The 11,682-nt window shown below is 42.9% G+C and overlaps 2 protein-coding genes across 2 annotated transcripts; both read right to left on the bottom strand.

Annotated features, from left to right (window-relative positions):
• Positions 1-1,096: 1,096 nt before the first annotated feature.
• On the bottom strand, positions 1,097-4,811 carry LOC112560125 (cytochrome P450 1A1-like). Its single transcript, XM_025231716.1, has 2 exons — positions 3,052-4,811; positions 1,097-2,530 (listed from the first exon to the last, which is right to left on the bottom strand). The coding sequence occupies exons 1-2, from the start codon at positions 3,100-3,102 to the stop codon at positions 1,259-1,261; spliced, it is 1,323 nt and encodes a 440-aa protein (XP_025087501.1). The 5' UTR covers positions 3,103-4,811; the 3' UTR covers positions 1,097-1,258.
• A 123-nt stretch (positions 4,812-4,934) lies between these two features.
• LOC112560095 (cytochrome P450 1A1-like) lies at positions 4,935-9,141 on the bottom strand. Its single transcript, XM_025231673.1, has 2 exons — positions 7,702-9,141; positions 4,935-6,960 (listed from the first exon to the last, which is right to left on the bottom strand). Exons 1-2 carry the CDS (start codon positions 7,750-7,752, stop codon positions 5,488-5,490), a joined length of 1,524 nt encoding a protein of 507 aa, XP_025087458.1. The 5' UTR covers positions 7,753-9,141; the 3' UTR covers positions 4,935-5,487.
• Positions 9,142-11,682: the final 2,541 nt, after the last annotated feature.

The raw sequence follows: 11,682 nt of genomic DNA, 5'->3' as shown, positions 1-11,682 counted from the left end.
TGTGACACTTGTTTTAATCATTTCACCAAAACTGCGAGGACAATATTACACGACACTTGTGCTGCTGAAGTTTAAATGTACCTGTTCATCTCAAACATTTCATTCTTATTTCATTATGTGGAATGAGTCTTCGCTTTCAACAAAATATTTTTACTTGTTAATTTATACTCCTCTAGAAATTGTCCTTAGAAGTAATATTTATTCTATGTGTTTTTGTCAAGTAAACTCACTATTAATAGGGTTTATTCCGAGTTTAAAATATACCTATTTGAAAACTTAGCTATTCCATTCTTTTTCTTCATCTTCTTCTTGCTGTTGTTGTTGAAGGCAAGACTGTAAAGCTTGAGATACTTGAGGTGTAAAGTTATGCATCAAGTCTGATGATTGCAAAATAACCACAAGTAACAGTCCGATCTCTAAACCCTCGTGTGCCATTTTGGAAATTTCTAACGAGACTTGAATTATTTAGAGCTACTCAAGCTGAAAGGTGTGATTGTTTACGGTTGCAATGTCCTGTGCACACAGTCTTGACCCTCGTCTGGAGCACACCTCACCTTGACACTCGATTGTACAAAACAACTCCACAAACCTCAGGTAGGAATGTGTGTGTGTGCGCGCGTCTTCGAGGTGGAGGTGACATTAGAGATAACAGAACAAAAAAAAAACAATCACACTAAACAAACACAGCAGCTGGTGTTAGAGTTTACACGTATATTTTCAACACGCACATCGCTACATAGTCAGACCAACAATAGGATATATACAATGATAATGCTACAACGGATATCATTCCTTTGATGACTAAGAACAAAGATAAATGAACGTATAAAACAGCTTAGAATGTTCGAAACACTGACAATTTAAAGCATGTCGTTACTATTTGCATATTTTTACTATCAGTATATTTCAACTTTTTCAAAATATACCATTAAAGAAGATAATCTATCATATTTTCCCTGTTATGGGACTTTATGTAAAGTTCTTCAGAAAAGCTACTCGACCATAAATCAAACAAATGAAAGTATAAAAAGCGGTCTTGGTCTAGTTACAGAAAATAACTGTCACTCTCGACGAGCAGCACAGACTTCGTACGGGGCTGGCTCGCACCCGAATTTAAAAACCCTGCCCAGTGTGTACTCGGGTGCCCCGGGTGGTTTATACAACCGACAACGCTGGATGAGGGTGGTGAAGGCCAGGAAGACCTCCATCCTTGCGACGAATTCCCCCAAACATCGTCGTCTGCCCAAAGAGAAGACGATCACTTGCTCGGCCTTGGCCTGTCCACCTGACCGTTGTCCAGGAAACGCTCTGGTCGGAACTTCTCGGGGTCTCCCCACGTTTCCTTGTCATGGAGGATGGAAAAGAGGTTGACCAGAACCACTGTCCCTTTAGGAACATCGTAGCCTTGTATTGTCGTGTCACAGGTTGTGGCGTGAGGCAAAGCAAAGGGAACAGGACAGCTGAAGCGAAGCACTTCATAGATGGTGGCCTCCACCAAGGGTAGACGGGAACGGTCAGCGAGAGACGGGTAGCGGGATTGACCGACAACGTCTTCTATTTCTTGAAATACTTTCTCCTGTGTCTCGGGGTGAGCTGCCATGAGCAGAACACACCAGTCAAAGAATGTTGACACTGTCATGACACCAGCTCCAAAAATAGTGTCAAGACTTTCGATGACCCTCCTTCTGTCCAGCCCGACTTCTTTTTCCTTCTCAGACAAATGGTTGGCTGCGTGGATCAGACCATCGGTGATGTCACGACGATTTTCTTCATCGAACGTTTTTTCATGGTCTTCGACCTTCTTTATTCTGTAAGAATATAACGATTGTAAGACTTTTCGGAAGTCGAGAATTTTCCAGGGGAGGATGTGCCGTATCCACGGCATAACATCAACAGGATTCCCAGCTTCAGTGAACTTTGCAAACTCTCGGTTATTTCTCAGAGCAGCCGAGAAATCTGGATCTTCTCGAATATTCTTGTTTCGACCATAGCAAAGCTGATACATCATGCTACAAGCTGCCATGGTGACAATATCGCAGACACGAAAAGGTTCGTTTCCATGAGCAATAAAGTCTTCAACGACAGTGATGGCCTCTGACACGACAATGTCTTCAATGGGATTGTTTCTTGCGTTAGTAAATGCGTACAGGACATTACTGAGAAGTTTCCTGTGAGCCTTCCAGACGGGTCCAAAGGCCGAGAATCCCAAGTTCCTGCCCTCGTTGAGCAGAGTCGCAGTCGTAAACGGTGGTCTGGCCGAAAAGTCGTCGCCTTTGGTTACAAGAGCTTCCTTGATGGGGTCTTTCCCATTGACGATGATGGCAGAAAAACTGCCCAGTTTGATGCTGAATACATCGCCGTACATTTTTCGCAGAGAAGCAAAAGTGAACAGAGGCGCTTCCCCAAGGAACGGGAGGTAACCTACAACAGGTAAGTTCCAGGGACCAGGCGGCAGTTTGTGGTGTCGCTTTTTCAGGTAGTTGACGAATTTGGCAGTGACCAGTGTCAAAATAAATACTGCTGCCGCGACCTGCAAAAAAAGATCAGACCTATGCAAATTAAATGACTATTTAAGGAACAAATAAAATAATCTCCGTCTCTCTACACATTCTGAGTCTCTCCATTTCTCCTTCGCAAAATCTTCCACATGAAAATATTGTGTGTGTGTGTGTGTGGTATGGATGGATAATGATGTCAACTTCTATCCAAAAACTAACTCTGTATCAAGTCTAAGCCCTGTAAACTGGTGTGATGTGGAAAGAAAGAAAAAACTCTCAGCGTGTCCGAGGTGAGGTTCGAACCAGGGACGCTCAATAATCACTATTCATAAGGCTTTAGAGCCGAACCAAAAGCAACTCCTTGTTGGACCAACTTGTGACAAAGTTATCAGCTACTAGAACTTCTGCCATAACTACTGTCATTTTGACACAACATACATTAACATTTAAAACTGTAGACTTCATACTTTAAATCTCTCGATGGCACAAACGGAAAATAAGAGAGAGAGTAAGATTCAAAAAAGGAAAATAACGAGAAATCATCAGCTAATACCTTGATTTCTGACGAAAAGTTGACAATTCTGGATGTGAGGCCGACCACCATTTTTACAGTTTTCTATTTTCTCGCCTGTGTTGTTGTCGATGAAAGATAAAAGCACTCAGACTGCCAAACAGACACCCTGATGAAGTACACTTTCGTGTACCCACAAAATGAACTCCCCTGGGACCTCTCAGTGTTCACACCTGCTGTAAGCTTTGAGCGACAACTTGAGAGACTATGGATATCGTCTTCTTTCCTACTTTTATACCTGCGGCTGCCGGAATATTTATTCAGAGGATAAACTGAATTTAAGTGGTTAGCAGTTTCTAGGGGGAGAGTCTATTTATAGCCGCGTTACACGTTTTGAACTGGAGGCCATATTTATCAAATAAAAATAAAAAAAAACCTGCGTTACACATTTTGACCCTAGGTTATTTAAGCTACTGGTGTTATTCTTAATCGAGGTCGGTGCGACTGTACTACATGGTTTTTGACCTTTGGCATCAAAGCTTTTGTAAACATAGTTCGGAGCGTGAAGTGCGCACTTCTCGCTCAGTGCTAGCTGAGACAACTGTATATTTAGTGTTAGCCGAGACAGCTGTATAGTTCTTGTTAGCTGAGACAACTGTATATTTAGTGTTAGCCGAGACAGCAGATTTGTCATAAAGCAGCGAGTGCCACTTAGTTCACAATCTGTCACAAGCTCCATCGCCCATATCAGTTTAGGTCAACATAACCCACATGCGACCTCAGACTGAACAACAAGTTATAGTTAGACCCGCACATGGAAAAACACGGTGTCAAACCAGTCTCCTCAGCTGTCTTCTTCCAGAACATCACTTTAATTGGTTGGGTAATTAGGCTGGTGAAATTTCTTTAATTGGTTGGCTAACTAGATGGTAGAATTATCATTTTTCCCTACCTTACAGTGTCAAGTTGTGGTGTGTGGCATTCAGTGTATTTTCAGTCTTCAGACAATCAATTTTGTACAGCAGCCTTTCTGAGGTGATGTCCACTATCGTCTTCGATGGTTGAATCCATGTGTTGTCTGGTCTGGTGAGTGTCTGAGTGTCTGTCAGGCCTTCTGACTGTTACCAGTGCCATTACACTATGTGGTGCTTTATTATCCAGTTCTCCACGGTTGTCTTTATTTTCCTACTGACCTCGCTGGTATAGTCTTGTTTTTTACCTTTGGTCAAACCTGCATCATGCCCTACCCTAGTCACAAAATATTATGCTGGGAGTAACCAGAGGTGCATGGATTGACTACAGCAAGATCATCATAGCTGCACGTGTTAGTACATTATCCAGATCATTGCACATGTTTACATCAGACACCAGTGGAAAACATGTTGTAACTACTCTTTCTCTTACATCAGACAGTAGCAGAAGGTAGGTCAGCTACATTTGTTCTGACATCAGAAAGTAAGGAGATAGAGGTCATTGTAACTGCCCTCGTTCTTACATCAGACACTAACAGGAAAACCGGAGGTTACAATGACACTTGTTATGACATCAACCAATAACAGAAAAATAGTCATTTCTATTGCAGATGACAATAAATAGAAGGAGGAGAACTTTATTATATATTTTCCCACTTTAAAGTAGACTCAATGTGTGGGACAGAAGCAAAAAAAAAAAAATAGATTAAAAATAAGAAGAACAAACGTACAAGCTTGTCAACAAACAAATATACAGAGGCACAGAAAAACACCATGAAAAAGAGAAGGATCCCGCAATCAGTCTTTATGTTTATGCAATCATTGTTCTTTATGTTTATGTCTTCTTCAGATTGCGGTAAAAGCCGATAACAGTCGGACTTTCAGGTTTGGTTCTCCATGAACTAGAAATGCATTCAGTCGTAAGTAAAGTGAATTTCAAAAGAGAGGCGTACATGATGTTAGACAAATATTTTAATACATGTTTATTTCAATATATATATGTGTGTGTGTGTACGCTGTATACACTCCTACGAGATACATCTGCTGTATAATAAGTCTAGAGTAACCCTGTGGTATAAAATTAGTGTTTACATGAACACGTGCTGTAAAATAAAAATTTCGACTACACATACGTAAACAAAGTAAAATTGTCTTCTACCCACATCAACCATTATAACACTTCATAAAGACTATTTATGTACTTTCAAACTATTTGATATATTTTTTTCAGTGAATTATAACACTGGGCACGTTTTAATGGCATACGCCTTACACGACAACAAGGGAGCCACACACTATTTAACTTTCATACATGATTTATAAAACAAGCTTTAAGTTAAAAGAAAGTAAATAATGCTATTCTCGATGATGATGGTGATCCCAATTCTGGTTTATGGTGTTTCTGTTCAGCCACTCTTACATCTTATATATTTCCACTTAAGTCAGCCACAACATCTGAGAACATTGTAAAGAGAACGGTACCCATTAACAAAGAACATTATTCAAGTTACTCTCTTCGAGCAGCGCACACTTCGTACGGTTCTGGGTCACAACCAAGTCTGAAGACTCTCCCCAGTGTGTACTCGGGTACCCCGGGTGGCTTGTACAGTCGACAGCGTTGGATGAGGGTGGTGAAGGCCAGGAAGACCTCCATCCGTGCCAGATACTCGCCGACACATCGTCGTCTACCCAGAGAGAAGGCGATGACTTGCTCGGTCTTGGCCTTGTCCAGCTGACCGTTGTCCAACAGGAAACGCTCTGGTCGGAACTTCTCGGGGTCTCCCCATGTTTTCTGATCATGGAAAACGGAATAGAGGTTGACCAGAACCACGGTTCCTTCAGGAACATCGTAGCCTTGTACAGTCGTGTCGCAAGTTGTGGCGTGAGGCAAAGCTAACGGAACTGGACAGCTAAATCGAAAAATTTCATAGATGGTGGCCTCAACCATGGGTAGACGGGAACGGTCAGCGAGAGACGGGTAGCGGGATTGACCGACAACGTCCTCTATCTCTTGGAATACTTTCTCCTGGATTTCGGGGAAAGCCGCCATGAGCAGAACACTCCAATCAAGAAATGAAGCAATTGTGCTGCCACCGGCTCCAAAAATTGTATCAATGCTTTCAATGACTCGCGTACTGTCCAGCCCCACAGCTTTGTCCTCATCTGACAGATGATTGGCTGCATGGATCAGTCCATCAGTGATGTCCCGAAGATGCTCCTCATCGAATGTTTTCTTGTGCTCTTCCACCTTCTTTGTTCTCTTGACACCTGCCGCGCCTGTGATTTCTAGAAAGGTGCTGACCTTCCATGGCATGATGAACCGGAGCCACGGCATCACGTCCACAGGATTCCCTGTGCTGGTGAATTCTCTAAATTTCTGGCCATTTTTCAGAGTACTAGCGAAGTCTGGATCTTCTCGAATGTTTTTGTTTCGTCCATAACAAAGCTGGTAGATCAAACTAGACGCTGCCATGGTGATAGCGTCGGAAGGCTGAAAAGGTTTGTTTCCGTGGGCAGCAAACTCCTCAACAACAGTGATGGCCTCCGACACAATGATGTCCTCAATGGGGTTATTTCTGGCGTTACTAAAGGCATACATGACATTGCTAACAATTTTGCGGTGAGCTTTCCAGATGGGTCCGAAGGCCGCAAATCCAAAATTCCTGCCCTCATTCAGGAGTCTGGCGGTGGTGAACGGTGGTCTGGCGGAAAAGTCGTCTCCCTTGGTTACAAGAGCTTCTTTGATGGCGTCCATCCCGTTGAGTACGATGGCCGGGAAGCTGCCCATTTGGATGCTGAACACATCTCCATAAATTTTCCTCAGAGAAGAAAAGACAACTGTGGGGTGCTTCCCAAGGAACGGGAGGTAACCCACTAGGGGAAAGTTCCTGGGGCCAGGCGGCAGCTTGTAGCGTCCCTTGCTTAATGAGCTCATTAACTTCACAGCAACTAGTGTTACAGCAAACACTGCCGCTGTCACCTGCAAAGGTCAGACAGGAACATCTTAGATGAATACTGACGCAAACTATTATCCCTGTCATCGGTCCTCCGTTTTATTTATGTTAGTGTCTGTTTGTCTAAATGTCTTCAAATATTTCTCATTTTCAATATTTTCTATGAAAACAGCAATATCCTCTGTGGTTTTCAAAAGACTTTTGCTTTCGCTATTCCATAGCGCAAGAGATCATATTGAGTCTGTAGTCTGTAGTCTGTAGTCTGTAGTCTGTAGTCTGTAGTCTGTAGTCTGTGGTCTGTATTCAGGTAACATTGCACCAGACATCGCAGGTGTTGCATAAACCTGTAGCAACACCCTGTACCCAGTCAGACAGTGCAGGTGTACCGACTAGGTACACGGCTCCTTAACACCTATCTTGGATAATGTGGCCTACATTTTAAGTATTCTGCGCACAAAGTGTCAAAAACAAACTCTCAGCGTCCAATTTAACAGATGGAAATGTTTTCTCGATGACTATATATATATACATTGCTTCCAACGAGAATTTTCGTAAAAATTGTGTGCTGTCTTACAACTATCAACCATGAGCAGGTTCGGTGTCATTTCTGGAGTGACAGCACCGAATGTATGAACATGTTTAGTATAGTAATATATTAACTATTTGTCAATAAAGATCAAAAAAGAAACAAGCAGAAGAAAAAGGCAAAGAATGATAATAATAACAAGGAGAAGAAAAAGAAGAAGAAGATGGCGATAATACGATACCTTGACTTCTCTGGAGACATTCCAGATGCTGCTCTCAAAGCCGACCACCATTTTCACGGGCTTCTGTGTTTGTACCTTTGTTGGTGTCGACGAAGGACAGAACAACAAGCGTGCAGTCTCGGTCTGAGCGAATGACACTCGCAGGAACCTTATATAAGTCTGTCCTGACCTACAAACAACAGCGATGTGTGCTAACTGGGTCACGCTTCACCGTTACCTTCCTCCCTTCTTCTCTCGCGGAGAGCTGTGAGTGACAGCTGAATGTTACTGTTACCATCTAACAATGTAGACTGCAACTACATGACATACAAAACACAATCTTCTGACCTTAGGGCCATTGAGTTACGAAAGCAGTCCGTAAACTTGGCAGAATTTTTTTTAACTTAAAAACTTAGTAGAAAAACTAAGAAGCTCCAATCTTCGTCAAACTAGCCAGCTTTGGCTACAACATGGAACTTGTACTGGGCAACAACGACTGCCAGAAGGAGACAAAAATGTGTCCTGACGACTCGTGGACAGCACGAAGTTCAAGCACTCGCAGTCCTGATGACAGTCGAGGAGAGAAGCAACAACTTTCGACACAAGTTACAAACCTCTGAGCTCAAAATTCCAAGTGCAATGAAGCCAAAGCATGTCTGTTGGTAATCTTTGCCCTGCCTCGCACCAGTCCTATGGAGATCCACTGTGGAGGATGGGGTTGCCGTGGAGTATTAGAGGTAATGTTAGGGTGCAGGCGTCTCATTGTTAGTCATCCTGAGCACGCGTTTATCAGGACTAACGCTCAGACACTGAATATCTTACCAGTCGGTGTAGAGTAGCCTAATTACCGCGCAGAACCAGTGTTCGATTCCCGCCTGTCTGAGACAGTGAAGTTTTCTTCCCTCTGTGTGTTCCTCCCGCTTTCCCCCAAACACACCCCACCCCAACAACGACAACTCTTGCTTTAACGCATAACTCTTGTTGACGAGTGCAGCACACAGTAAATAAATATTGTCATAACCATGAAAAATTTACATGACTGGTACTTACATCTGAACAAGAAAAGTAGCGATGGAAATTCATTTGTAAGGATCTGCGTGCGTGCGTGTTCGCTTGCTAGACAACAGGTAACTTTGCATTAATGCCCAGAACTGGCAGGAGTCTGGGTGGCGACTCACATTCTAGGCACGACAAAGTTGTCCCGCTGGTCGTGAATCATTTCCCCCTTGCCTGTCCACCCTACCCCCCTTAGCAGACTCCCCGTCGCGTGACTCCTGGCGTCGGTGACGTCACCCATCCGGAAATATAGGAACTGTCAGGACAGCCATGTTGCTTATCTTCCTTCTTTGTCTCCTCGTCAAGTGGCAGTCCACAGACATTATCACACAAGATGATGTTGACATGACATTTAAAGGTTTGATGCAGACTGAATATCAGCTGGACCGTTTTCATTCATCCTTAATTTAGTATTTCACCACTCCATGAACACTAATCACTCTCGTGCCTTTATGTCAAAAGTTTAGACATTGTTTTCTTTTTTTCCTTTTTTTTTTTTTTTGTTGTTGTTGTCTGTTTGGCCAAGAGTGTTGATGCACAAAAAATTATTTTTAACTACAAACGTTCCAATTTTAAATAATCATTATGTTAAAATTAAAATAATACAAGATATGTAAGTTGCAAAGTCTTTCAGTGGATTAGTAGCAACAACCTCTACCGACAGGACGCCAGATATGACTCCACTTCATGATTTGAGAAATCTGTTTGACCAGACGTTTAAACAAAGAAAGTAATAATAAATGAGATTGAGGTATGTCACAAACCTGCTGCGCTATAATTTGTAATTTTTTTTTTTTTTTAGCTAGGAAGGAGACAGGGAAAAAGTAACTGGAAGGGGGAGGTTGAAAGACAGCAATTACTGTCTGAGTGCGCGCCACACAGGGATGGCCGGCCGGGCTTTGTTTTTTTGTTGTTGTTGTTTTTTTTTAATCAACTGGTGTTGATAGGTTGTTTTGTTCGAAGAACAAAGGAAAGAGTGTTTGAGTGTTTGGGATGTTGCTGTGTGAGTTTTTCCTTGACGGGGGCGGGGAGAAGTAACAGTCTCCTCGGTGTCATCAGTGTGTCCGGACGTTTTGTTTGCAACAAGTCTTGAACCGACTTGGTGTTGTAGTCCTGACCGGACTGTGCACATCCTGACCAGATTTGTGTTATTTAACAAGTCCTGAACAGATTTGTGTTATTTAACAAGTCCTGAACAGAATTGTGTTATTTAACAAGTCCTGAACAGAATTGGAGGTTAGCCTTGACTGGACTGGGCACATCCTGACCAGATTTGTATCTGTTGAGGTGAGTGTGTATCTTTGTTGATTGTTCGGTGAGCGTGTGTTTAATGTTTGAAGAATGTTAGTTAAGTTTTGAACTTGCCATTTAGCTAAAGACTTTTTTTCTCCAGGTTTTTGTGGGGTTTTTTTTTCTCACTTTTGTTGTTTGATCTTCGCTTATTCATCGTATCCGCCTCGGGCTCACCAACCAGAGCTGAATTAGAATTAACTTCAGGAAGAGCATCGGTGTCAGTGGAAACTTTGTGTTACTTTCAAGTGGACATATTTGTGTTACCTAGAAGTGGAAACTTTGTGTTATATTCAAGTGGAGACTTGGTGTCATTTTCAACTGGAGATTTTTTTTTAGGGGGGAGGGGGAATTGAATGGTCGGAAGGAACATAAGATGTGTTGTGACAGTGGAAGTGTTCGGACTGTGGGTTCGGAAATTTGGAAAGGTGAAAAGTTCAAGTGTTTATACCTTTAAATTAAAAACTGCGGTTGCTGGTGATCCCACAGGGACCCACGGGGCCCTCGCTGCTCATTTGTCACTCCGATCACGTGACCCACCCGCCACGCTCCGCCTCGCACCGTTGCGTTAACAACCCTTGTGCGCATGCCCGACCTCACCCAGCTTTGTTGAGCGGGTGGCAGGGCCATCGAATAGCCATTACTGATCATTACCCATAATTTGTCACCAAGAGGCTAGCCGGGTGGGAGTACGGAAAAGAAGGTAATAAAAAAAAAAAAAAAAAAAAAAAGGTGTGTTGGGGACGGGATCTGATCTCACGGCTACCGACAACTTATAACTTCAAAGAAAGTCCTTTCCTTGTTGTCCTAACGATGGCGCTGTCAAAGAGGTACTTGGTTTAGAAAAAATCCCGAGACTAAGCTAAACATTTGTTGTTTCTCTCGCCTACTGGTTGCTAAAGAAAGGAAAGGGTGCTGTACTTTGAAACATTGTCTGACGGGAAAACAGTTCCAGTCTCGACCCTGGCAGTTCCCCTTCCTCTCAGATTTTATCTCATCGAATGTCTCGCTTCAACAAAGGCTTCATGACCAATTTCTGGTAAGTGGATTATGACACTGCTATCTTAGGAAATAACGATGATGATACATTGAGTGGGCTAACTGTGAGTGGTTTACTGGCTCTAGGCTCCTAGAAGAGCTTTTTCTTGTCACTGGGCCAAGCGAACGTGGAACTGAGAGCTGCTATGAAGTAGTAAGCACAAGGCTTTATATCAGTTTCATAAGGCTTGATGCAATTTATATCAGCTGCAGTTAATTCTTTTCCGAACTGAAAAGGACGAAATGAATGTCTCTGCCCTGTGACTTATATGTCCTGCATGTCTCCTTTACAAACATTTCGGAACATCTGACTGCAAAGGTTCGACAGCCACAAACAAATCGCAAACGTCTCACTTTCGAAGAGGCCAACCATCTGTGATATCATTTGTTTTAAATCGGAGAGGGAATCAACACCACGATGCCCAAACAATAAGAAAAGTGGAGAAGAGAATACCGAAGAAGAGGAAAGATACAGGGAGGAGGATACATGGAAAGTGTGGACAGCGCTGGTGTGATTAACTCCCCATGGGGCTTTGAGGAACCGTGAAAAATGGACAGAACTGGGGGCGAGGTCACCGTTGGTCAACGAGCATGAAAGCTGGGGGTCACATGACAGTG

The sequence above is a fragment of the Pomacea canaliculata genome, linkage group LG1, assembly GCF_003073045.1.
Source record: "Pomacea canaliculata isolate SZHN2017 linkage group LG1, ASM307304v1, whole genome shotgun sequence".
NCBI lineage: Eukaryota > Metazoa > Mollusca > Gastropoda > Architaenioglossa > Ampullariidae > Pomacea > Pomacea canaliculata.
The sequence above is the reverse complement of the archived record's forward strand: the minus strand, read 5'-3'. Positions and strand labels throughout refer to the sequence as shown.

Coding starts and splice junctions, on each gene's coding strand:
- LOC112560125 (XM_025231716.1), bottom strand. CDS start 3,102: ATGGTGGTCGGCCTCACATCCAGAATTGTCAACTTTTCGTCAGAAATC. Junction 2,531..3,051: donor ACTTTTCGTCAGAAATCAAG/GTATTAGCTGAT, acceptor CTTTTTTTGCAG/GTCGCGGCAGCAGTATTTAT.
- LOC112560095 (XM_025231673.1), bottom strand. CDS start 7,752: ATGGTGGTCGGCTTTGAGAGCAGCATCTGGAATGTCTCCAGAGAAGTC. Junction 6,961..7,701: donor ATGTCTCCAGAGAAGTCAAG/GTATCGTATTAT, acceptor TGACCTTTGCAG/GTGACAGCGGCAGTGTTTGC.